At 44.3% G+C, this 27873-nt stretch overlaps 1 protein-coding gene across 3 annotated transcripts; it reads right to left on the bottom strand.

Moving 5' to 3' along the window:
- Positions 1-33: 33 nt before the first annotated feature.
- RAB9A (RAB9A, member RAS oncogene family) lies at positions 34-24613 on the bottom strand. Of its 3 annotated transcripts, none has more exons than XM_079765973.1 (4): positions 24474-24613; positions 5326-5420; positions 4481-4511; positions 34-1119 (listed from the first exon to the last, which is right to left on the bottom strand). In XM_079765973.1, the coding sequence occupies exon 4, from the start codon at positions 1086-1088 to the stop codon at positions 483-485; it is 606 nt and encodes a 201-aa protein (XP_079622099.1). In that variant the 5' UTR covers positions 1089-1119; positions 4481-4511; positions 5326-5420; positions 24474-24613; the 3' UTR covers positions 34-482. The 3 variants fall into 3 exon arrangements, with proteins under 3 accessions (XP_079622099.1, XP_079622100.1, XP_079622101.1); XM_079765974.1 differs by lacking the exon at positions 24474-24613 and adding an exon at positions 12818-13962; XM_079765975.1 differs by lacking the exon at positions 24474-24613 and adding an exon at positions 11791-11907.
- Positions 24614-27873: the final 3260 nt, after the last annotated feature.

Here is a 27873-nt window from a genome sequence, read left to right as displayed (position 1 = left end):
AGAGAATATAGAAATAAATCACTGCAGCACAGATGCACTCAATTTTAATCTTTAATAACTAACATTATTGCCGTAGGAAATTTCCCCCTGAACCAGGAATAGATGCTAATTACATAAAAATATACATATATAAAAAGTCGTTCTCCATTTTCCCAGGAAAAGAACAATTTCTAGAATATTCAAGTGTTTTGTTTTAATCACAAAGTCAAAGTCTTGGTCATCTCATTTATTAGCTCTGTAACTTACATATTTAAATTAAATGTTATTAGACAACCGTTACAACTTATAAATGTAAGATGCCATTACTGAGTAAATACGATTCTTCTGAGTGAATGTGTCCCTTCTCCCACCCACGTATGGAGCAGCAATATGGTTAGTTTAATTTTATGAGTATATGATCTATTGCTGCAAATGCTAGTTCTCCTCTCCCCATGTTTATTCGCGTGTGTGTGTGTGAGTTGGTTAAACCTCTCTCATCAGGATCAACAGCAAGAGGAGCTGGGCTTGGGCTTCCGGTGCAGACTGACGGTGTCTGTCTGAATCAAGTGATCCGATCTATCCTCGGTGGCAAGCACTCTTCGAACTGCTTCCTCAAAGGCCGCTGCCACGTTGGTGGCATCTTTTGCACTTGTTTCGAAGTAAGGGTAGTCGCCGTTGTCCCTGCACCAGGCTTGGGCTTCTTCTGCAGACACCTGCCGTTCATTTATGTCGATCTTGTTACCCAAAATGACAAAAGGAAAGCTTTCGGGCTCTTTAACATCAGCGTAATATATGAATTCTTTCTTCCAGTTACTCAAGTTCTGGAAGCTTTGAGAATCATCGACACTGAAAGTGAGCAGGCAACAGTCAGAACCTCTGTAAAAGGGCGTCCTCAGGCTTCGGAATCTCTCCTGACCGGCCGTGTCCCAAATCTGCATGGTCACAAAGTGTCCATCTACCTCCAGCTCTTTATTTAAAAATTCCACACCTATGGTATGGAAGAGCTGGGTATCAAACTTATTAGTCACATATCTGTTCATTAGAGAACTCTTCCCAACTCCACCATCTCCAAGGAGAATGACTTTAAAAAGTGATGATTTCCCTGCCATTATTAGTCTCAAGATCTCTGCCTTCAGAACCCTGTAAAATAAGAAGGCACCATTACATTCCTTCAGACCTGTACACTGCTCTACACGATTCTAGAAATATCAGCATTTAAGGGCAATAAACGCAGAGGCCCAATTCCTTTCTGCACAGAGAATACCTAACAGGAAGAGCTGCCATTTGCAAAGCACTCACCCATGCGCCAGGCACTACCCTGCCATTACTCCCTGCGACAGCTGGCGAGGGCCCAGTCTCGCCCTTCCTTGGGTCTCAGCTGACTGAAGCTGGCACTCAAGGCCAAGTCTGACCCCAAACACCTTGCTCTCAACTGTTTCTCTCTACTCTAATAAGCCCGGCCACCATTTGTTAGCGATGTAGTAGGAGACTGAAGTAGGCAAGTCTGGGTGACAACCTCAAACAGCCCTTTGGTGACACCGTGACAGACACTGCTCACCAACGGCTTTGCTCTCCTGCCTGTGGTTTTCTCCATGACAACCTGCTTCTTCCAGTGCTCTCACCACAGGAGCTGGTAACCAGGAAACCAGACACAGAAGCTGACTGATTTGGCAGGGAACAAAAATAAGCCAACCGCTGAGTAAATGAACTCTATTCTCTTCATCGGGAACACTACTTTGAGTCTGCCAAAATTAACGTCAACAGCAATGGAATTTTCAACATAATGTAATCTAGCACATTCTACCCACAAGACTCATTCTGCCCACAAGTAGCGCGAGCCAGTGCTGCTACTTGTGTGTTTCGAGGGGGAGCGAAGTAACCCTTAAATAAAAACAAGGCGCTATGTGTACCCCCTTAGGGGAAGCCCTGGGGCAGGATTAAAACCCTTCCTACACCACAGGCACCAGCCTGTCAGGGTGGGATTTCAGATGCTCATTTATAGATGGCTGCCTCTAAGTGCTGTTCCTATTTAAACTTCTAATTCTTTATTATGGAAAAGTTCAAACATACACAAAATTTCTAAAGGAGAATAATATAATGATACCCAATGGACCCTAAACCTAGCTTCACCAATTATCAATTTATGGCAAATCCTACTTCCTCCGTAAGTCCCCATTCTCCCTTCTCCCCAGTTATTTGGAATCACACTCTATCACTTCATCTGGAAGTATTTTATTAAGTGGCTGTTAGTATATTAAAATGTGTAAAAGAAGACAACCTTTAGAGTAGCACTAAGAGAACCTTCGGCAGCGGTGGAGATGTCTCCATCTGCGGTGTCCCATATGGCAGCCGCTCGCCACAGGTAAGCTACTGAGCACTTGGCATATGGTTGGGGGGGAGTGAGGAACTGAATTTTAAACTGTATTTATTTTGAACTAATTTGAATAACCATATTTAGAGAGCCAACAGTTATAATGGACAGCACAGCTCTAGAATAAAAATGGAAATGTAACATGAGAGGAGATATTGTGAATCCCTCAATGGGAAGATAATTAAAACATAAACAATAATTGTGAAATTACTAGGATGAATTTGCAAAATCACTGCAGTAAACATTATCGGGCTAACTCCTATTTATATGCAAATGTGACCCAGGGTAATGTAACTGAACACTTCCTATAACATGCAAGAATTCTGTATTTCCAGCTACATACTATTCTGGTAAAAGCTGTAGCAACTTGTCCCTAACTCCAACTGGCTCTTTTAAATTACTCCTATAGTAATTACTGCTATAATTAATACAATTTAAATTGGCCAACAAAAGTCTGAGGCAATCAAGGTACAGACCTCTTGGAGACTTTTTTTATTTATTGATTTCAGAGAGGGAGGGAGAGGGAGAGACAGAAACATCAATGATGAGAGTGAATCATGGATCAGCTGCCTCCTGCATGCCCACACTTGGGATTGAGCCTGCAACCCGGGCATGTGCCCCAACCAGGAATTGAACTGTGACCTCCTGGTTCATAGGTCAGCATTCAACCACTGAACCACGCCAGCCGGGCCCTCCTGGAGACTTTTGACTGCCAATGGATCACTCTGCCCAACGCCCAGACTAAATGAATGTTAAAGAGGAAATTCAAACATCCTCAAGCCTCTCAATTCCCTGGCATATGTAAAGATGTGCTAAATCGGTTCCTTTGTTTAAATCTTTGCAGTCTTGCTTAAACAACTTCAACTTCCAGAAAAAAAAAGAGAAACAAAACCGCAAAAGCACACCAAATATTCTGATTTCAGGAAAGTATCTGTCGAATACCCCTCCTTAACATTCTTCAGCAGTTCTCCACAGATTCCAGTCTGAGTCCAGCTTCTAAGGCAAGACACTTGGCCCTGCTCCCCATTCTCGGCTTCAGTCCTTTGGAAAAGCAGTCAGATGGAACTGAAATTCAATTCCACTTGCCCAGCTTGGCACACACTGTTCCTTCTGATGGTGATCCCACCCCGCTTCACCTACCACACTGCTCACCAACCGCTGGGCCCTCAGAACCACTTGGCATGGTCATCAACACTGAATACCTTCCCCAGCAGCTCCCGTCCCAAGGTTGTTCCTTTCACACGGTTAAGCTTTGTGAATACAAAAGTCCCCTGTTGTGTTAGGAGGGTGGAACAGGTGGGCGTAATTGTAGTCTATCATTTACCCCAGTATTTGAATAGGTCTCTGCCTTACCAGACACAAAGTTTTCTTGTTCAGCACTGATCGTTAGAATCTCTACATCAAATTATAACCCAGATTATGCAACCTAACAACCTCACTCAGATGCCTGGTTGTATACATGTACCAAATTAAGTCTTAGAAGTTCCTTGGGACTTGTCATTTGTAATTTTATCAGGACATGCTGACAGTTCTTTTTTCGTAATAACGTGGGATTTCCTAGTTTGTGCCATTATTCTGATGAAACAAATGTGGGGAATGCCAGACCCACATACCAGGCAATAGGGTACAATGTTTACATTACCCATCCGTAATTTGGGGCCTCCCAGATATACTATTTGGGAGTATGTTGGCGTTTGCTAAAGCAACTAATAACACACACATCTCTCTAATTCTAACTGTAGCGTTGTATATAAACATACATGGTGATATAGGTAATTGTATAAACCATCTCATTTCCCAATGATATCTAACAAAAAGTAGATTCAAGGAATCTATACATTAACATAACCATAATCAGCTTACAGATATTAAAAATGTTTCCTTTTCTAAATAAACAGTAAAATCCTTTGAAACTTCTTTAATTTAAGCTGAATGAATACTGTATCCTGCCATGTTATTGTCAGAACTTACCTTAAAATGTAATGTCAAGTCTTTCATAATCCACAGTTTGGAATGATTGCCCAAAGACAACAATCTTCACCAAAGTTAAAATAAAACTTTAGCCATTCAGCTAAAGTCTGTAAGGAAATCTGCATAAGAAAAGCATACTACCTAGGTCATAAATCTCACCTTAGTTGTTCAGTTCAAGCATCATCATTATCTGCAAAAAAAAACATTAGAAAGCTCAGCTTAGCAATGTACAGTTTTTTTCATAATTGTACGAGTAAACACAAGAATTAAAATGTGAAAAGAAATAGCTGACTTCTAGTAGCAGCTAAATTCTTAACTGAAAAGGAAAATCACACCTGAAAGCTGCCCAGGACCTTTCTCAGCCTAAAAAAGTCCTAGAACCGTGGTCGGCAAACTGCGGCTCGCGAGCCACATGGGGCTCTTTGGCCCCTTGAGTGTGGCTCTTCCACAAAATACCACCGCCTGGGCGAGTCTATTTTGAAGAAGTGGCGGTAGAAGAAGTTTAAAAAATTTGGCTCTCAAAAGAAATTTCAATCGTTGTACTGTTGATATTTGGCTCTGTTGACTAAGGAGTTTGCCGACCACTGTCCTAGAATCAAATACTACACCTTAATCATTGTAGAAGTCTTTCACCTGCTAACCCTGCTTCTCTAAGTTTCATACTCGGGCAGCTACAAAATGTTGTTAAAATGAAATAAATGTAAAATATACCATTCATTTTTCAACAGTTGCCCAAATTTTGAGTAGCTTAGAATAATCATATTCCAGAGAATAACATAAAAGTAATATAAACCAGGAAAAAAGGGCCACGCGAGGAAGGAGCCCCAATGGGAAAGGTCAGTCTAAGGCAGCAAGGAGTGCTGTGAAGCTTCTTTCTGGGCAGCCAAGGCCAAGGTGAAAACCTGGGAGGAGAACTGGTTCCTGGTGTCAAAGGCCAACGCAGACCAACTGGCAAGCTACTTGACACCCTGAAGCTCACCGGACAATGTGACAACAGTACCTACCTCTCAGACTCTTGGGAAAATTCACTTAGACGCGGACAACAGGGGGAAAGCGATTCACCACTGCACCAGGCTCCTCACAGGAATGCAGGAAGTTTCTGCGGAAGGAACATAAGAAGTCTTTACTGGCAGTGTCACAGAAAGGCTTCTGTGACGGCCATCTCTCCAGTGCACTTTCAGTAAGAGTTATGGGCAGAAGAGTGAGAGAATTATACAGGCAGACAATAGGAAGCCAAAGGATCCTAGCCCTAAAGATCAAATTCAACGTGAAGGTTTCCCAGTGACGAATGCGGAGCTGTGCTAAGGTACTAGCCATTCTCTGTCTAAACCAATGGTTTCAAACCCCCTACCCCCCTTAAAGCGAAGGGATTTTTGTGGGACTTACATATAGTAGTCCTTCACTTATAAATTCAAGCGATGAAAAAAGTGACTCTTCAAAACCTTGACATTTCAGAGTTAAGGATACAATAGTATAATACAGGCATACCTCAGAGATATTGGGGGTTCGGTTCCAGACCACAGCAATAAAGCAAATATCACAATAAATCAAGCCATATGAATTCTTTTGTTTTCCCAGTGCATGTAAGTTAGGTTTATACTATACTATAGTCTATTAAGTATGCAATAGCATATATCTAAAAAAAAACAAAACAAAACAACAACAATGTACAGCCCTAGCTGGTTTGGCTCAGTGGATAGAGCATCAGCCTGAGGACTGAAGGGTCCCGGGTCCGATTCCAGTCAAGGGCACATGCCCAGGTTGCAGGCTTGATCCCCCATAGGGGGCGTGCAGGAGGCAGCCAGTCAATGATTCCCTCTCATCACTGATGTTTCTATCTCTTTCCCTCTCCCTTCCTCTCTGAAGTCAATAAAAATATTTTTCTTAAAAAATAAAATAAAAAAACAATGTATATACCTTAAGTTAAAAATACTTGATTGCTAACTATTTTCTGAGCCTTCCGTGAGTCATCATCTTTTTGCTAGTGGTTGCCACAAACCTTCAATTTGCAAAAAACTGCAACATCTTCAAAGTGCAACAGAGTGAGGTATGACTAATAGCAACAATGCCAACACGGTTAGCCCTTATTCTGCTTCACTGCATTCACTCCTCACAAGTCTCTAGCCCTAGACTGCAATGAGGACACTGACTCAGAGAGCTTACAGACCTTGGTCAAGGTCACACAGCTAGCAAAAGGTGTAGAAATGAGGTAAGAATGTGGCAGGCTGCTCTACACCCCAGCACTTAACCCAGGAGGCTCAGCTGCCTTGCATTTAAGTCTGAGGGTTTTCCTGTTGCTGCCGTGGGTATAATGAAAAATCGCAGTTGCAATGGTAAGAGTCTTTCAACTGCTCACTTCATTTCAAGATCTGCTCAAAACCAAGTTCACTTGACAGAACTGGCAGTAGCAAGCCATTGCCATGTAGTATAAAGCACATCTGAGTGTGCCAGAGTTGTATTAGTTTCAGTAGCTTAAATGTGTCTTACACGAAATGTCAAGCAAGTGTTTGCAGAACTCGAAAGCACCACCCCAGAAGCCTAGCATTTGGTGGAGTGGGTGGGAAAGTAGTTTTTCCAACAAGCACATAGCGATTGCCTACTGTGTGCCTGATGCTGAGGATGTAAGCGACACCCAGTCTCATGGAGCTGGAGGTTGGAAGATGACAATCCACACAAATCCAACTGTGGAAAGTCATGCAAACGAGAATCTGGACTTGGTATAGAATACAACTATTTGCACTCAACCGAAAAGCAAGGAACCACCCAAACAGTGCAGCGTCTGCCCTGGTGAGAGATGCGACGTGTAAACCTTCGGCTCCCTCAGGCAGACCCAGGCCCCCGGTGTGAGCATCTCAGGAGTAGCTTGGAGCTGTGTGTGATTGCAGCCATCAGGGGGACGTCCATTGCATACACCGTGACTCTGTAACACGGCCAGCTGTTTCACCTGCCACTCGGTCAAAGAAAAAGTGGCAACGCCCAGCGCCAGAGGAAAACTGGCTGTGCCAACAGTGCCAGTGACAGACTATACACCGGTGTCCAGCGTGGGCTGTTCCAAAGCAATGGCTCAGTGATCGCTTCAGCCGCACGCTGCTCTGAGAACACAGCCTCACCAAGGTCAGCTTCCACTACGGGTGGACTTGACCCAGGGCAAGTGGGTTTGACCACAAGCTAAGCTCAGCAGGAGAAAACTGAGGAGAGAGGAGGGAGCCAGGAACCAGGGAGAGGTACCAGCCCAGGCCAAGGCCCTGCCAACGCAGGCTGGCATGTACGGGGCGAGTCCAAGGTAGGCCTGAGCACCTGGAGTCCAGAGAGAGGAGAGTTCTCTGCGGATGGGACTGGGGGGAGAGGCCTGGAGCAGGCAGGGCCTTAGCTGCCAAGGAAGGATTTCTGGAAATGACCTAAATGCCTAACTGCAGACACAGAACTGTAAAAGTATATTGCCGAGCAATACACCCAAATACCAGGCACATGGTGATCACACTCTGAAAAAGCTTACAGATTTATATTAAAGTCTGCAAGAAAACCTAGAATAATCAATACTGAGTTCAATCTTGAAAGTAGTGATTTGGTTGCAAAGTCATACTTTTTTAAATATCAAAAGTATATAAAAATGAATCAAAAGCTTCATTTTCACATACAGTCTAGCTTGACTGAATGCTGCAATTAAGTGAAATGGAAATAATCTTTTAAATTTTCCTTAAATACTGCTATCCACCATACCTCAAGGACAATTGCTTCCAAAATTTTTCTAGAACTCTGCTTTGAAAATAACTCAATATGACACCCAGATTACAAGCAACAAAACAAAAAGTAAACTAAACTTCATCAAAATTAAAACTTTTGTGCTTAAAAGGACACTATCAAGAAAGTGAAGCCGAAACCGGTTTGGCTCAGTGGATAGAGCGTCGGCCTGCAGACTGAAAGGTCCCAGGTTCGATTCCGGTCAAGGGCATGTACCTTGGTTACGGGCACATCCCCAGTAGGGGGTGTGCAAGAGGCAGCTCGTCGATGTTCCTCTCTCATCGATGTTTCTAACTCTCTATCCCTCTCTCTTCCTCACTGTAATAAATCAATAAAATATATTTTTTTAAAAAAGAAAGTGAAAAGACAACAAACAGAATGGGAGAAAATATTTGGAAACCAAATATGTGATAAGGGACTTGTATCCAGAATATATAAAGAACTCTTACAAGTCACCAATTAAAAAAAATAGCCCAACTTAAAAATAAGTGAAAATGGTCAATATCAATAGCCAGTGGAGAAATGCAAATGAAAACTTCATACCCACTAGGACAGCTAGAATAAAAAAGATAGACCTTAACAAGTGTTGAAGAGGCTGTGGAGAAACTGTAACCCTCATACACTGCTGATGGGAATGTAAACTGGTGCAATGGTAATGAATTACAGCCTAGTGGTTCCTCAAAAAGTTAAACACAGCCCTAGCCAGTTTGGCTCAGTGGATAGAGCGTTGGCCTGCAGACCAAAGGGTCCCGGGTTTGATTCCGGTCAAGGACACATACCTTAGTTGCAGGCTCCTCCCTGGCCTGGTCAGGGCTCGTGCAGGAGGCAACCAATCAATGTGTTTCTCTCACATGGATGTTTCTCTCTCTTTCCCTCTCTCTTTCACTCTCCCTAAAAATTAATGGACAAATATCCTTGGGTGAGGATTAACAAAAACAAACAAACAAAAAAGTTAAACACAGTTACCATACGACCCAGCAATTCCTCTCTTAGGCATATACCTAAGAGAAATTAAGACATGCATCCACATAAATACTTGTACGTGTACATTTATAGCAGCATTATTCCTAACAGCCATAAAGCAGAAACAACCCAAATGTCCATCAACTGATGAATGGATAAACCCCAAATACATTATGCTCAGTGAAAGAAGCCAGACATAAAAGGCCACATATTATATGATTCCATTGATATGAAATGTTCAGAACAGGCAAATTCATAGATAGAAAATAGATCTGTGGTTTCAGGGAATGAGGGGAGAGGTAACTGAGCAGTGACTGCTAATGGACTACAGGGTATCTTTTGTGGGAGGGTGAAGATATTCTGGAATTAGAGAGTGGTGATAGTTGCTCAACTTTGTGATTATACTAAAAACCATTGTACTGTACATATTAGAAGGATGAATTTTATGGTGAATTATATAAAGAAGATGATAGATAGATAGATAGATAGATAGATAGATAGATAGATAGATACACATACAGCCTAAGGTCTTATTAGCAACTGTGGGGAGCCGGCACGGCCATGGCATACTCAGCCCCAGGGCGCCTTATGTGCCACGCCAGCTCAGCCAGGTTCAGTGCCCCTGAGAGGGGGCGGTGAAGGATTGAGAAAAGACAGACAAGAGAATGAAAGCTGGGACTCGGTGGGACACTGCTTCCTGAGAGCCAAGCCGAGTCTTTATTTTGTAGCCAGATGCCAGGAGGCAAAGTAAGGGCGTGGTCAAGATGTTTACAACATTCTCGTGGGTTTTGATCCTACTCAACTACATGCACCTGATCAAGCTCTGTGTCCTTGCAGCCTATATCACTTAGGCACGTGGGGCCAGTGTTCGGACCACAGGTTCAAGCTCACAACTACAGCTGTTGGCTATAACTGTGCTGGGCGGGCTCTGCCCTCCCAGCTGGGACTTGCACGTGCCCATGAGAGGACTATGCCCTCTCGTCAGTCCAAGGCTTGAACCTGTCCAAACACTGTAGCCGCGCCCCACAAGCAACAAGACCCTAAAATTAGATTTACAGAGCCACAAATAATCTCCTTGTCCCTGCAGCAGTGTCCTTTTAAATAAACCAGTTATAAGCACAACCGATACTATTTTAGGATTACAATACCATGTGCTAGCGCCAACACACGTATACGGCACACACTAATCTCAAAGGGAAGCAGATACCTCAAAACTAAAGATAAAAAGACAGCACTGTATGTCAACGCTTTACTTTTTATAATACTATTTTCCAACTCTTCCACTGTGGACTTTGATCTTGCACTATCACTTGCTTATGGGTAGTTCATCAGTAGCACCCTTTTCTCTGGCCTTCTCCAACCCGTTGCTGGTTCCCAAAACCAGAGACCACAATAGACCAAGAGGGATTCAGACCCAGGCATGGAGAATATAAATCTCTTAACAGGAATGTTTAATTAAAGGTGGACATTTTTATTGGTCATGGATCTAACTGTCTCCAAACTAAACCCACTTATTTCTTTATTATTTTTATTATACAGGATTTTGAACATGGCATTCAAAGAGCTATCCAAACTCGCTTACAAGCCTGTCCTGATTATAACCCTACAAGTCACCATCCCCAAACCTATCACAGGTCTTTACTGTCCAGCCTTTGCTCAGGCCCTTATCTTGGCCTGGGAGTCCCCTCCCTATACCTGGACGGCTATGAATATCCCAGTCATCCAAAGGTCTAGTTCAGATCCTTTATCCAAGAAGCCTTCTATGCCTCCCCTGCCTAATCTTTCTCTTCCCTCTAATCCTTTCCACCTCTATCGCAGCTCTCGCTCACTTATGCTCTAAACAGTCTGTTGTGTCTGAGTCTGTCCAACTCCCTGGGAGAGACACACAACACCTAATGCCACCATTCATTTGCCCTTTTTTTTCCTGCAACATCATATACAAAACTTTACATATGGTGAGGTACCAAAGAAGTGTTAAAACTGAGACCAAAGTAAATTACTTCCTCCTTTATTCTTGTTATTATTCTATCCTTATTTTTCTTTTGTTTTGTTTTATTAATCCTCACCAGAGGATATTTTTCCATTGATTTTGAGAGAGAGTGTGGAAGGGAGGAGAGAGACAGAGAGAGAAACATCAATGTGAGAGACACATCAATTGGTTGCCTCCCACACAAGCCCCAACCAGGGCCAGAGCCTGCAACCAAAGTATGCGCCTTTGACCGGAATCGAACCCAGAACCCTGCAGTCCACTGGCTGACACTCTATCCACTGACCCAAACTGGCTAGGGCTATTCTTCTTTTTCTATTTGTACTTTCTGTACTTACAGTTGTTTCTCCAGTCAATCAGTTCTTCCCCCATTTTACTTTTGAGGTCCATTAAAATGCATGGGAAAGGACAAAAAAAATTGATTCTTACTTGCAAGTCTAATGAGAAAACCACTTTAAAATGAGTATTACTGACTGCAAAAAGTACAAGGTTGCAACAAAACAACATTCCTCTAACAAGCAGCCAAAGGGAGAGTAGGCTGGGTCTCTACACTGCTTTTCTCAAAATTTCCGAGTTTGAAGCACATACTCTGTGACCCCTTGACCAGTTCTCATTTCCAAACACTTAAGTTGAATTTATCACTCTTGGTTTAAATTTAGAAACAATTTTTTCCCAAAAAAATACACATACCTTTTGCATTCCCCCTAAATGTCCTAGTTAGAGGCATATCACTTATTTCATTTCATAGCTTGAGAAATTGAGGCTCAAAGAAACTAACCAAGGAAATAAAGGCATGGATAATCTCTAAATTATTTCCATTTTTACTGGAGCCGTCTTTGTTTCCTTATCGCATCTTAATGTAGGTGTGTGCCGGCCATTCCACTCTTTTGTTTCTGGTCTTCCTGGTTGCCTTGCTGAAATGTATAAGCAAGAAGCAAGTCAACAAAGTAATTAAGTCGAGCTCTACCACAAGAGGTCGGCCAGGAAAAAAAAAGGAAGAATTAGGCAAAAGTACCATAGGAATAGACCAACATGGAGGCACAACTTGCCAGATGAAATAAATGATCCTAGTCGATCACTGAGCATTACCTCACAGAGACAGCTAGAGAGGAAAAACACTGAAGTCAAACCACCCTATCACATCCGAGCAGCTCAACCTGTCTAAAGAACTCATTTCAATAAGTCTCTTTTCTGAAGATGAGTCATCTAATTAAACTTTTAGGAAATACATACCTATAATTTTGCTTAAAACAAGGCAGGGCTGTAGGTATGCTAATCATTAACAATCGTGGAGAGAGTGGCAAAGGGGAAGAGGAGAGAAGAGATTTGGTTAAGGAACTAAATCTTCTTAAACCATCCTGAAAGTGTAGAGCAGCAATATCGGACAGATCTTTTTCTGCAATGATGGGAACATTCTATATCTGCGCTGTCCGATACGGTAGTTACTAACCATGCATGGCTACTAAGCACTTGAAATGTGGCTGATCCAACTAAGGAACTGAATTTTTAAATGTTTTTACTGATTTCAGAGAGGAAGGGGGAGGGAGAGAGAGAAACATCAATGATGAGAGAGAATCATCAAATGGCTGCCTACTGCATACCCCACACTGGGGATCAAGCCCAAAATCCAGGCATTTGCCCTCACCGGGAATCAAACCTTGACCTCCTGGTTCATGGGTTGATGCTCAACCACTGACTCACAGCAGCCGGGCTTAAATTTTTAATTTTATTTCATTTCGGTTAGTTTACATTTAAATTGCTACATGAGTACTGCATTGGACAGTGTGCATAGGGAGTGTGCTTACCTGGGAGTCCATGATGGAGCTGCAGGGGGATATGCACCTAGAATCACATGTGAAATAAGGATGAGTGCAGGGATGGAAGCATGTGAGCTGGAGCTTTTCTCTGGAGAGAGTCAAAAAAGGTTTCATCAGATTCTTTATTTTCAAATATATTTTTATTGATTTCAGAAGGGAGAGGGAGAGAAACATCAATGATGAGAGTGAGTCATTGATCGGCTACCTCTTGCATGCTACCCTACTGGAGATCGAGCCCACAACCCTGGCATGTGCCCTTGACCAGAATCCAACCTGAGACCCTTCAATCCACAGGCCAACGCTCTATCCACTGAGCCAAACCAGCTAGGGCTCATCAGATTCTTAAAAGATTCTGGACCTCAAGAAATGATCCATATGTCTCTGCATCATTCATATATTATGTGTGACCCATTTGTGTAGCTCATGACACTCTCACTTTCGTCTTTACTTGGCATCACTATTTCCTATTCTTCTCTCCCTCACTAATGAGATGCTATTAATATTATGACCATGAACTGTGATGGTTCAGTGAACAGACTTACGGGAAACTGCTAATCCTGGAAGTGACGATAATGTTTGTTGTGCTTAATGAGTCCTTAAGAGAAACAAGCATAAATGTATCTCCCTGCATTAAGACACTTACAGGAAAAGGCACTTACAGTGCTTGACAATAAGGAAAAGAGTGGAGCAGTTTAAGGTTTCATTTGGGGAGACAGAATTAAAATGCAAAGGAACAGATACAGATCAAAAGGCAGAGATACAGTACTGGGAATTAGACTGGCTATTTCAGGAAGAATGCATTATAAAAGAAATAAATTTGAATATGCATGTTAGAACAATACATTAGAGCAGCTAAACACAAATTAAGCATGATCTGCAATAGCTTAAGGAAATGTTGGTTCTGACTCCTCTCAAATTAGATAAGAAACCAGATGTCTTTAATTTAAAGCAGAAAAGTGTCAGAGCTGGAGGACTTCCAAATCTACCAAGGCCGTGGTCGGCAAACTGCGGCTCGCGAGCCACATGCAGCTCTTTGGCCCCTTGAGTGTGGCTCTTCCACAAAATTCCACAGCCTGGGAGAGTCTATTTTGAAGAAGTGGCGTTAGAAGTTTAAAAAATGTGGCTCTCAAAAGAAATTTTAATTGTTGTACTGTTGATATTTGGCTCTTTTGACTAATGAGTTTGCCGACCACTGTACTAAGGGAAGCGTTCATATACAAACACTGTCCACGAGGGATGAAGCCACAGCAAAGTGGAACTTCTTGGCTGTTAGAGAAATTAAGTAAGGGAAGTGGAAATTTCCCAAGCAGATATATTTCAAGAGGACAGCTTTATGTCTGGCACATAGGACTCTGCTAGATTAAAGGCCCCAGTCTGCAGTGAAGTTGTCACCAGGTCAAAATGAGAAGGCTGGCTGAGTGGTTGAGCGTTGACCTATGAACCAGGAGGTCACCATTCCATTCCCGGTTGGAGCACATGCCCAGATTGTGGGCCTGATCCCCGGTGCGGGGCATGCAGGAGGCAGCTGATCAGTGATTCTCTCTCATCATTGATGTTTCTCTCTTTCCCTCTCCCTTCCTCTCTAAAAAATCAATAAAAATATATATTTTTAAAAAAGAAAATGAGAAGAATGTAAGAGTGCTGCAGGTAGCTTTCCAGAAAGTTCACTTCATCCTACTTCTCCATCAATGATACCTGCTTGTCCCCACCAAGGTAATGAAGCTGACTTTACTTACAAAAACCTTTCCACGCCTAACCTTACTGTGCAATCACTACCCATTTCACGACTATGCCTGATCAACCCTCCACTCTGCTCACTACACACAGGCTCCTAACTTCATCCCCGACTCCTATATATGCAGAAGTCCCCAGACGACTCCCAGTGGCCAGTCCAAAGGCTTTTCCTTAGTCTTTATCTAAACAGCCCACGGCATACGCACTCCTAAAGCGAATAAAAAGAAAAGTGCTTCTCTTAGGGCTTCAAAGTGTATGATTCTAGAAAAGACCCTCATGGCTAACCAGTGTCCCCACCTGAGGCCCACCTAGTAGTGAATTCTCTCAGATGTAGCCATGTGTCTGGATGTACGTGACATAAAATCTTGAAAGGGTACGCAGGCATTTTTTGTTTGTTTTTTACAAAGTAAACTATGATTTTTATTGTGAATTATCATAGATGGAAAATTAAATCGAATATTTATTCTGTCCATTTCATTTTACAATAATCTTACCTTTTTTTGTACCATGTATTTCAATTTGCCTGTTTAGTGGAAAAAAAAGAAATCTATAATTTTTGGCTTGTTTTAATTTAACTTTTATCATTGAATTCAAGACCCCACCATAAAATGCATTGCCAACAACCACATCCTAAGCCCCTAAGTAAGCAATTTTTTTAAACAAATAAGGCAATGGAAGCTCAATTGGGAAAGAATCTTGCAAAGTAGCACATCTCTAGCTGGAGACGGAAGGCCTTCCTGTCTTAGCCAGGACTCAGCCACAGCCTGGCAATGATTTTGAAAATGCTTCCTACTTAATGGTCCATAAAACTACCCTTGACAACAGTTTCCACCTTCTCTGGCTTTCACCACCCCCTTAGCTTTCAGCAACCTAGACGGCTCCCTTTTCTAACAAGCTCTTAACATTGGTGTATGGCAAGGTTGAAGCCCTTACCTCTTCCCAAACCATATCTTCCTGGGACATAAAACCCAGTGATTTCTAAACTAAAGTCTACCTCCACCCTCCCACCCCTTGGGGGCCAGACCAGAATTCCAACCTCTTTTATAATATACTAGAAGCCTGATGCAGGAAGAGTCGTGCCAGAATGGGCCTTCCTTTCCCTGGCTGTGGGCACCGCTTTCGCTCTGGCCGGAGCCGCCTTCCCACCTTCCTAGGCTGCTCAGAGGCCCAGAGCTGCCCACTGTGGGGTGACGACGCAAGTGGCCTGCCCCCGCACCTGGCCGCTTGGCGGCTGCGTATGCAAATTAACTGCCATCTTTGTTGGGTTAATTTGCATACTCACTCCTGATTGGCTGTAGGTGTTGCGAAGGTATGGTCAATTAGCATGTTTGTCTATTATTAGGTATGAAGATTCATCTGGTACCCTGCTGGCAGTTCAAATTCAACATAACTAAAACCAAGCTCATTATTTCCCCCATTTCCAAAATCTCTGTCTTACCCCCTTCATTCACCAACACAAGAAACATGTCCACTTCTCTACCTATTGCTATTGTTGTTTGCTCAAATAAGAAATGCTATGACTTGAATAATATTAGCCACCACTGTTTACCAAATACAGTCAAACCTCAGTCTCTAATGTCCCCCATCTCCAACATTTTGGTTCTCTACTAAGTTTTTCACGGAAAAAAATGTCTGGGTTGTGGACCTGACAACTCTTTCATGCTGATACGCCAGCATGACAAAACAAAGGCCACAAGCAAAGGAGAGAATGCCCCAGTATGAGTCAGTTTACAGTTAAACCTCACCTTGTTAACATCTCAGGAAATCGAGCTGTGACTATTTTCGTTTGTGTGTGTGTGTGTGTGTGTGTGTGTGTGTGTTTGCTTTTGTTGGCAAAATGGATGATTAGCACAATTTTAAAACATAAAGAGGCCATCAAGAGTGCTAATGTCCCATTATTCACGGTGACCAAGACATGGAAGCAACCCAAGTGCCCTGCAATAGAGGCCTGGATAGAGAAGATGTGGCACATATACACAATGGAGTACTACTCAGCCATAAGAAGGGATGAAACACTGCCATTTGCAGCAACATGGATGGACCTTGAGAACATTATGCTAAGCCAGCGGTCGGCAAACTCATTAGAAACACAGAACCAAATATCAACAGTACAACGATTGAAATTTCTTTGGAGAGCCAAATTTTTTAAACTTAAACTTCTTCTAACGCCACTTCTTCCAAATAGACTCGCCCAGGCCGTGCTGTTTTGTGGAAGAGCCACACTCAAGGGGCCAAAGAGCCACATGTGGCTCACGAGCCGCAGTTTGCCGACCACTGTGCTAAGCGAAATAAGTCAGTCAGAAACAGCTAAGAACCATATGATTTCACTCGTATGTGGGACATAAAACTGAACACAAACCGCAGCGTGGTGGTTGCCAGAGGGAAGGGGGTGGGGAAACATGAGGGTCCCAATATAAGGCGACAGGAGAAGATTTGACTTTGGGTGGTGGGCACACGGTGCAACATACAGATCTTGTAACATAGAAACTGACACCTGAAACCTATATGTTCATGTTCACCAATGTCACCCCAATAAATTTAATAAATAAATAAATAATTGTAAAGGGTGCTAATGTTGCTAAGGGTGTAAAAGAAACAATGATCACAGGCAACTGAAGAGGTAGGAAAACGGTTGTTGGTTTAGATAAATGAAAAGCAATTAGCTGGGGACAGCATTTTGGAGGCAGCAATATGTGAAAAAGCGAAGATGCTGTGTACTGACCTCCTGAAAGATACCTCTGGAGCTGGTGCTAAAAGTGATTTGGTTAAGGCTAGGAGGGGGTGGTTCAATAAGTTTAAGAAAAGAATGTGTGTTTATAGATTAAACAGTACATTAGACATGTACTGTATATAAGAAAGGTTAAAACAGGGAGTTATTTGGGGATCTGGAACGAATTAATTCCATTTGCATTCTTTCTAATGGGAAAAAAAAATGATTTGGTTTTCAAACAAATTGCTTCTTGAACAGCCTTCCGGAACAAATTTAGTTCAAGAACTGAGGTTGCACTATATCTGGTAGGCATATAGCACCTTCAAATCACCTGCAAGTTGGACACTATCTCCCGTGTTTTATAGTTCAATAAATGCAAGTTCACAGAGAGTAAACAACTTCCCCCAGTCTAATCAAACAGGGCAAGTCAAGCATGTGTTACCTTCACTCCCACCAAATGGCAGAAAGGACTAAAAATGTACAAACCCTAAAAGGACAACAAGAGGAAACTATAGATGAGAGACAGCAACAAAATTGAGAAGATGAAAAACAAATGGTCCACCAGTGACAAACTAAAGAGATGAGGAGCCCGGCTGGCGTGGCTCAGTGATTGAGCGTCGACCTATGAACCAGAAGGACATGGTTCGACTCCTGATCGGGGCACATGCCTGGGTTGCAGGCTCCATCCCCAGTGTGGGGCGTGTGGAGGCAGCTGATAATGATTCTCTCTCATCATTGATGTTTCTCTCTGTCCCTCCCCCTTCCTCTCTGAAATCAATAATATATTAAAAAGAGAGAAAGAGAGGAGCCCTGGCTGGTTTGGCTCAGAAGACAGAGCGTCGGCCTGGGGACTGAAGGGTCCTGGGTCCAATTCCAGTCAGGGCACATGCCCAGGTTGTGGGCTTGATCCCCAGTGGGTAGTGTACAGGAGGCAGCTGATCAATGATTATCTCTTATCATTGATGTTTCTTTCTCTCCTTCGGCCTTCCTCTCTGAAATCAATAAAAATATATTTTAAGAGAGAGAGAGAGGAGGAAACCTAACTCACTTGTTGACACTTACTCAGGCAGGCCGGCGGAAGCCCCAGGAATTCTCTGAAAGGCAGGAGACCCCATGACCACCCTCTGCACCCAGAGGCCCCTTTCTCCACCAGAAGATCTATCTCCTAAGGAAGTGTGAGCAGCAGCAAATGGGAATGGAACACTATGGACAATGAGGGAGAGGAGATCCAGGGACAATCCTCATAGGAAATGGGCAGGGCGGGCTGCTTTACATTTTTGAGGGAACCAGAGGGGTACTGGACATGTGCAGGACACCATGCAAACCGGCACCCACGGGAGTTCCCAGTTTCGGCATTACATCATCGCACATTCCTTTCGATGACATCGTATCTTGGCAAACCTGGTCGGCCAGGGGTGGTGTGATAAAAACTCAAGTACTGCTCACATGACTGTGGAACAGGATATGAGAGTGGCAGCTGTCTGCTCCAAAACAACTATTTATGAAGTTTCATTTAAGAAGACTGGAACTCATTCGAGAATGCTCTGCATTTACTAACGCATGGATCTCAAGCAGTTCTTCTGTTCGGACTTGCAACTAAACAATGTATGTATTTTTAGGCATTTTCATCTAATCACTGCTCTGATGACTCAAGCCCGAAGCTGCAAAGACTAGCGCAGTCACCTCACAGCGTGCATCGCCCAGTAGGTTCGAACTTTTTTGAGCCTGTTAGAGCATTTAAACCCGTGGTCGGCAAACTGCGGCTCGCGAGCCACATGCGGCTCTTTGGCCCCTGGAATGTGGCTCTTCCACAAAACACCACGGCCTGGGCGAGTCTATGTTGAAGAAGTGGCGTTAGAAGAAGTTTAAGTTTAAAAAATTTGGCTCTCCAAAGCAATTTCAATCGTTGTACTGTTGATATTTGGCTCTGTTGACTACTGAGTTTGCCTACCACTGATTTAAACATTCTTCTATTAGAGTTTTACATAGCAAGTTCTAGAAACATAACTCTCGAAGGTTTTTTCCAGGCTTCTCTCACACGGATAACACAACCACTCTTATGAAAACTAACCTTCTAAAAACTGCCTTAGCCTCTGGACCCGAAAGCCTAATACAATGCATAAGAATTTGGAACTTAAACTGTTACTTCAATTTACACTGAACAGCTCAGTTTCTTAGTTCACACTGCTCTGCTACCCTTCACACCTGGAGCATGAATGTGGCCCTGGGATGAATGACTCAAATTGTGCCCTACTGTTCCTCCATCCCTTGTCAAACAGTAACTTACATTTGTAAGGCATCAGGCCTGGGACAAAAGTGAAGTCTGTGTCCAGACTCCTCACGCTGGAATGAGCCGGGGTCAGAGAAGCCTCCCGTTTGCTCCACTTACACATTTCTCCCAAAACATACAGCTGTCTCTCTCCAGCCCGCGCTGATCTGTTACCTTACTTACATTCATTTACACCTAATCAGCCTCTCCACGTTCGTGATAAACAGCAGCATTCAAACCCTGGACCCATCATGGTCAGAAAGAAACAAAAAAGGAATGGAATAATCCAGAATGTGGAAATACACGGAGCTCAACTTGCCAACATGTACAATATCAAGATGCACTTTGGAAAACAGACTTCTCCTCCGGGTTGTGGGAGGGGTCCAGGCAGCCCCGGGCTCCCTGGTCAACACCGCCTGGGACTGCCTCCAGCCCCGCCTCCCCAGCGCTAGGCCGCCAGGCTTCCTCCACCCACTCACCTGTCTCCCATGACTCCTCCCTCGGGGATTCTGGCCTTTCCTTTGCATCACAGCTTTCCAAGCTCCAGGAGGCATTTGGTAAGTTCACCCCTCACCCCTCAAAATCCTTCATAAATAGTCTCTGTTGATGACCTGCTTAATCACAAGCCCTATTTTCTTGTCCTTGGTTTTGACTAACAAATTTATTACCTAGCTAGCTTTCAAGTGAGACGCATTTCAATCTCTCTCTGTCTCTCTGTCTCTCTGTCTCTCTGTCTCTCTCTCTCTCTCTCTCTCACACACACACACACACACACACAATTCCACTTGGCTTATTTCCTCCTGCCGATTTAACCAACAAATTGCCTGGGGAAGAACTACTTGGAAACCAATAATCTAATGTCTCTACTTAGTCATATAATCTCATAAAAAGAAACGTGGCCCGCCAGTGTGGCTCAGCTGATTGAGCGTGGTCCCGTGCACCAGGGAGTCGCAGGTTCAATTCCCGGTCAGCACATGCCTCACATGCCTGGGTTTCTGTGCCCAGGTTTCAGGCTCAATCCCCAGGAGGGGGTGTGCAGAAGGCAGCCCACTGATGTTTCTCTCTCACGTGGATGTTTCTCTCTCCCTCTCCCTTCTTCTCTCAAAATCAATGAAAACTTTTTTTTAAAGAAATGCAGTGACCTAATTTGGCCAGAGCAGCAAGCCAACTACAGATCAACAAGACTCCTCAGGGGCCAAAGGATGTTCTTCCGCACCAATTCCCCTTCCCAGAATAAAACCCCTCCAGAAAGAACAGAACGCACATTCCTCTTTTAGATCCATGAGATAGCAAGCCACTTTAGGTGTATAATTTAGTGTCCCCACAGCACACAATTCCTGATGAGAAATCTACTCATTAACAAAGAACACGATGTCCATGAGCATGAGTCAAAAAACAAAGCTACCCACAAAAGATGCCATGTTCACTGCATGAAGAAAATTTTCACAGATGCCTAAAACAAGAGCCAGCCCTTCTTGATTCCTCAATCACTCACTCCCAGAGTTCACCTAAAAGTTACACCTGCCGCCAGAATGAAGCAGTACATACATTGAAGGGCCTAGTCTTAGACAGGCATGATGAAAACCGGCTGGAAGATGCAAAAGAAAATGATGCCAAGGTCATTTAAAAATATTTTCATCATTTACTTCTTGATTTCCATGATAAAATGCATGCATGACTATTGTCTACTGAGGCTAAAGTTAAGAAATTTTATGCTCAACTATAATGGCCACTCAATTTGTTTCTTGTAAATATTCACGTGTGGTCAACCTACAAAGCTACCAAAAGTGTATCTACTTTTCCTCATTTCACCTAAGTCTTCGCACAGTAAATACTATGATACAGGTACCTGTGCGTGGGTATGCACCCATTGATGTTTTTTTTTTTAAATCCTCACCAGAGGATATGTTTTCACTGATTTCTTTTTTTTTTTTTTGAAAGAGAGAGAGAGAGAGAGAGAGAGAGAGAGAGAGAGAGAGAGAGAAAGAAACATCAATTGGTTGCCTCCAGTACATGCCCCAACAGGGGATCGAACCTGCAACCTAGGTATGTGCCCTGACCAGGAACCAAACCAGCAACTTTTTTGGTTGTACAGGATGACTCTCCAACCAATTGAGCCACCCAGCTAGAGTGTGTGTGTTTTTTTAATATGTTTTTATTGATTTCAGAGAGAAAGGTAAAGGGAGAGAGATAGACACATCAACGATGAGACAGAATCATTGATTGGCTGCCTCCTGCACGCCCCACACCGGGGATCCAGCCCACAACCCTGGCATGTGCCCTGACTAGGAATCAAAGGATGACCTCCTGGTTCATAGGTCAATGCTCAATCACTGAGCCACTCCCAGCTGGGCTAGGGGAGGTGTGTGTGTGTGTGTGTGTGTGTGTGTGTGTGTGTGTGTATCTGTTTTGTTTTGTTTTTAATGACACCTGGCCCCCGACCTTGAGCAGCCCACACAATAAATTTGGTTCTAGGACAAGTCAGAACTTGATCTTATGACTATGATTAGACTGTATGATCCCCTTCATATCAGCAGCACCTATCAGTGCACGACAGGCGACTCAGAAAATGCTTGTTGACAACTGGAATAATACAGCAACCAAACTCCCTAAGTCTACTTCCATGGATCTGAATGGCTCTCGAGTTCCTTTTGTCACCTTTGCCTTAAAAATTGGATTCTGTTATCAGAAATTATTTGTTCACTCCTTCATCTTTCAAATGAATGTACACTGAGTGGCTAGATTATTATGATCTCTGAACGCGTAATAATCTGGCCACTCAGTGTATATCCTATATAATAAAAGGCTAATATGTAAATTGTCCCCTCGACCAGCAGGCAGGCAGGCCAACTGCCCATGTCCCCTCCCCCTGGCCAGGCTGGCCGGACCCCACCCATGCACGAATTCATGCACTGGGCCTCTAACACACACACACACACACACACACACACACACACACACACACACACACTGAGTGGCCAGATGCCAGATTATTATGCGTTCAGAGATCATAATAATCTGGCCACTCAGTGTATATGCCTCTTAGTCAAGGGAAATCTCTTCAAGTTCTCAAATTTCCCCGCTGCTCTTTATTAAAATGATGAGGAGCTCTCCTAAATAGGAAAAGGCCGTTGCATTTGAAAAACTACAGACGTGCTGAAACCTGAGCTCTGAGGTTACACAGACTGCTGTAAAGCAGGCTTTCTCGGGCCCTGCACGAGTGACATTTTGGGGCCAGACAACTCCGCTGCGGGGCCTGCCCTGCGCACTGTAGGGAACTGAGCAGCATCCCTGGCCTCTACCCGCCAGAAGCCAGCAGCACTCCTTCTCAGGAGTGAATCCAAAATGCCTGGAGACATCACCAAAGCCCCCAGTTGAGAACTACCCCTCTCAACTCACACAGGCCTGCTTTGAATCCTGCCTCCGCCCTGTGCGACTGCGGGACACAGACGTAACCCTCCAATATGCCAGCAAATTCCTCATCTGTAAAATGGAGCTAATAACACAGAAACGCTGTGACAATTAAATTAAATTAAATGATGTATGTACAGGATTTACACCCAGAGAACACCCAAGAAAGGAGGGGAGGTTAAAATGTAACTTCGAAAACCAAAGGAACTTATCTTCAGGCCTCCAGAGTAGTGTATTCTGGATGGAAGAAGCTGCTGAAATGGAAAGAAATGGAAAAAGAAAAAGGTTGGAAAAGAGGGAGCAGCACTAAAGTATTTTCCTAATCTCCAAGAACCCGGCTTGGAATCAAGGCCAGAAAATGTTCTATTCTACTTGGTTTCATTGGTCCACTTGAACCTCACAAATGCTAAACCAAAAATATCCCCACACCACAAAACTCTGGAGAATAATAAATCACCAAGCCAGAAACATTCTAGCATAAGCAGGAGGAATTGACTAAAATTTCTACACAGAAATACTGCAAGCACCAGACCGCCACACCACTGTCTCGGATTTGTAAATATAAATAAGACACTGAGAGTTCTAGCCGAGAACCTAAGAACAGTATTCTTAAAAGTCCCAGACTGAGGAGTTGTGGGTTTCCTTCACGTCTACAAGTTTAGCTCCAAGAACCGGTTTTTTGAGATTACAGGCAATTTAGGAATTTTCCATTACCACCGTGGCAGAAACTGAAGGACGGACAAGTTACAAATTTTTTGTTTAATTTTCAAAAAGCGAATCAAATTCTGCCTATGGGTTTCATCAGGGTTCGGAAAGCCTATAAAAAGCCTGGCCACGTGACAATTTGGAAACCAGCAACAACAACAACAAAAAAGTCATTCCTCAAAAGAACCTAGGTCACGGGATGTGTCATCACTAGAAACGACAAAGCCAATCCCTCCACCGCGATCTGGGCAGCACTCACAATTAATTCTCACCTTGCCTCTTTACCTACTAAGCTGGAAGAAATAAGGAACCCCATTCAGAAACCGTAGCCAGCCTGCATCAGATAACACCCCAAACCGCCTCCAGCCCCAGCCCTGGCTTCACATTCCCAATTTCTCGCCTAGGGAGCGCGTCACAAGTCGCCAACATCAGATCGTGCGAGCGCCTTGGCTTTCTCCACGCGAGCCATTCGGGGGCCCGTCTGGATTGGGTGGGCTGGGGGTGGAGGGTGTGTGCCCCCCAGGATTTGGGGGAAAGGCTGGGGTGAGCGTGTGTCCCTCGGGTGGTGTGTGTGCCTCCCTCCCGGGGGTGTGGGAATGGGAACCCGTCTTCCCTGCTGTGTCAGTCGGGAGGAGGCAGGGGCGACCCGCAGGCCCCCACCCCAGGCGCCAGTGCCCCGCGCAGGCCCGGAGCGCCCACTCCAGCCGCTGGAGACCCAGACGGCGCCGGCGGCCCGCGGGCTCACACCCCGACCGCACGCCCGGGCCCCGGCCCCCGACCCCCGCCAGCCCCGACGGAGTCCGCGCACCGCTCACCTCGCCGCCACACCCAGGACGCCGGGGAACTCCGACCTGGCCCGGCCAGGGCACCGACGAAAGCCAGACAGTCGAACGCCGCTGCAAAGGCGCTGCCCGAGCCCGACTCCGGCTGCTCCCGCCCAGTGCGGAGGGAACAACATGGCGACAGGCAGGGGCGGGGCCAGGGGAGGGCGGGGCCACGCCTCGGGGAATAGGGGCGGGGCCTGAAACCCAAGGCCTCTGATTCGCGCCTCGGGGAATAGGGGCGGGGCCTGAAAGCCAAGGCCTCTGAGTCGCGCTTCGCTCCGCTACGCCCATCGTCCACTCCGGGACTGCCAGCTAAATCAAGGTTTTACTTCTTCCGATCGGCTGCTCCTCTCGTCCTCCCGCTGTGTCCCGGCGGGACAGGGCACGACCTCGGAGTTACCTCGGAAAGTTTACGTAATGTGGGAATAAACAGATCCCCGTCACGGGATGTGAATTCTTCGATGAGAAAGCGAATGGGCCCAGAACAAACGGGGAGATGAAAAATGAAAACAGCTGCGCCCAGTTGATTGGCGCGTTGGCGGTACACCAAAAGGTTGCGGGTTCCATTTCTGGTCAGGGCACATGCCTAGATTGCGGTTTGGTCCCCAGTAGGGGCCCGTTGGGGTGCAGTTGGTCGCCAGCCAGGTGAGATATTGCCTTATTTTAAAACACATAATAATTAAAACTACACAATAAAACAGAAAAGAACATTGCAGTTCATTTTTTCAAAAGAAACAAAGATGTCATGTTCTTTGGACTAAACTGCAACAAGCAATGCCTAGGGTCACTAGGGAAATGGTACCTGAAAGTCGTATGTCAGAATCATAACCAAGGAGTGATGGCATAGATGGCATAGGAGTTTATCTCTGCAGCTGCTAATACCAACCAGCTATTAACAAGTGTTCTTACGGAATTATTGTATCTTGGCTTAAAGTAAGTCTTGAGAAACCCAAGAGTTTTCAAAAAATGGTCCTAAGTAGGTCCTACAAGTGATTCTTAGGCTTTTCCGAAATGTAAGTCGAGCATGCAACATTATCTGAGTGTAATTTATAGTCAACACCTGAAGAAAGAATAAGGAAAGTTACTTTTTCTGGGATAACTATTACTTGGACACTAGCCAACTGACAATATTACTTGGTGGTTTGTTTTATATTTGTTTGTTTGTTTGTTTGTTTGCCCTGCTGGCATGGCTCAGTGGTTGAGTGTTGATCTATGAACCAGGAGGTCATAGTTCGATACCCTGGCACATGCCCAGGTTTCGGGCTAAGTCCCCAGTGTGGGGCGTGCAGGAGGCAGCAGATCAATGATTCTCTCTCATCATTGATGTCTCTCTCTCTCCCTCTCTCTCTCCCTTCCTCTCTGAAATCAATAAAAATATATTTAAAATAATATTAATACTCGTTTTTTACTAGGCCCCTGGCTTGGGACACCATCCTTCCCATGGCGGGGACACCTGGCTTCAGACTTTGTCTTCTTGCCCACACCAGGCGGTGGAGGCAGTGGGCCAGGAGGGCCAGAGCCAGGCTGGATTAACCGTCTTGACCTGGCTGCTGGTATTCCATGGCCCCTCTCGGTGGGTCAAGAATCAGAAATCTGGTGTGGGGGATTCCCCGTGCCTCCTGTCATTTGAATTCTGCTGGGGGGGGGGGCGTGCTGTGAGGGGGAGGCCTACTGCGGACCTCAGGCTGGAGTGGGGCAGCCTGGAGACCCCTGAGCCCGAGGGCAAGGCAGGAGCCCTGGTGGAGAGCAACCCCGAGGGGGCCTCCACTGAGCCCTGCGCTGCCCGCCCCCCCCCCCACGCCCGGGGCAGTTATATTAAATCATCTAAGAACATCCAGGAAAGGACTCTTAGCCAATGTCATCGATAGTCTGCTTCAGATGACAGTGGACTCTAAATCCTTGCAGCCTTTCCTGGAAGCCTGGAACAACACTTTTTTTCGTACTTGCTCTGTGCTGCTTCGAACCCCTAAGCTCGATCTTCGAACACTAGGAAAGCTCAATGTTATTCTACAGAAATTTTCTAAAATCAAGAGTAATAAGAAGCTCTTTGAGTTTTTTACAACTCAGCTGATGCGTCAGGAAATACAAAGGACGACACATCCAGCGCATGCCTTGCTTTCTCTGTATTAAACTAAATTCAACTCTGTTCAGCTTGGGTTTAATGAAATGCAACTCCCTGGCCTCCAAAGCAAGCTTTGGAGACTGGCTTATTATTTTATATGTTACATATGTGTTGCCTATTTGTAAGATTGCAAAGATCATCAAAGTAACTAAAAGTCTACCAATTAAAGTTTTCAGTAGCATCATTTATCATGAAAAATAAAATAGAATTCTTTAAACTTTTTTTTTAGTTCTTTTTTTTTAATTGATTTCAGGGAGAAAGGGAGAGGGAGAGAGAGAAACATCAATGATGAGAGAATCATTGACCGGCTGCCTCCTGCACGCCCCCCACTGGGGATCAAGCCTGCAACCTGGGCAGATGCCCCTACCTGGAGCCCAACCCTGATCTCCTGGTTCATATTTCACTGAGCCACGCCGGCTGGGCGAATTTTTTTTTAACTTTAAAAATGAGGCTGTCCGAGTGCAGTGGTGCCTACAATTAATTGATCACAGCCAGTTACAGATTTCTTTGTTCCTTCTCCACCCCCACTGCTTCACTTGACTAGCCAAAAAAAAAAAAAAAAACCATAATAAAATAAATAAAAATGAAATCTATAGAAGCTCTGGAGTTCTTTGAACTAAGGTAGTACTAATGTGCAAAACAGAATTTCCAGAATTAAGACACTGGGGTTATTTTTTAAAAATTACTTTAGAAAAAAAATTTTAAATGATATGATTATTTAGAATAGAACGGGTGTTTATGTGGGGAAAAAGAATTCTCATATATTATCTTCCACAATTCACTTCTTTTTTAAAATATATTTTTATTGATTTCAGAGAGGAAGGGAGAGGGATAGAGAAATAGAAACATCAATGAGAGATAATTATTTATGGGCTGCCTCCTGTACACCCTCTACTGGGGACTGAACCTGCAACCCGGGCATATGCTCTTGACTGGAATCAAACCCAGGACCCTTCAGTCTGCAGGCCGACACTCTCTCCACTGAGCCAAACCAGCCAGGGCCCACTCACTTCTTGAGCTAATTGATCTAACCGTGCAAGAGTAGAGGGTGAGTCAAAGATTTTTCCCTGGAGGACAAGTTTGGGGGATTTTTGTGCTGGAATTTGTATGGCTGGCTGGCAGAATTAAAGTAAGTAGATGGTCTGTATCTCTCCCACTCCATGAACTTGTTTACTGAAGGAAAGCATTTAAGAACTGACCTTGTTTGACTCCATCTAAGTAGTATTTTTCATTTTTCATATCCTGTAAACATCTAATGCATCACTCAAG

Source organism: Cnephaeus nilssonii (genome assembly GCF_951640355.1).
Source record: "Cnephaeus nilssonii genome assembly, chromosome: X".
Lineage (NCBI taxonomy): Eukaryota > Metazoa > Chordata > Mammalia > Chiroptera > Vespertilionidae > Cnephaeus > Cnephaeus nilssonii.
The sequence above is the reverse complement of the archived record's forward strand: the minus strand, read 5'-3'. Positions and strand labels throughout refer to the sequence as shown.

Excerpts from the sequence above, each read along its gene's own strand:
- RAB9A (XM_079765973.1), bottom strand. The coding sequence starts at position 1,088 with ATGGCAGGGAAATCATCACTTTTTAAAGTCATTCTCCTTGGAGATGGT.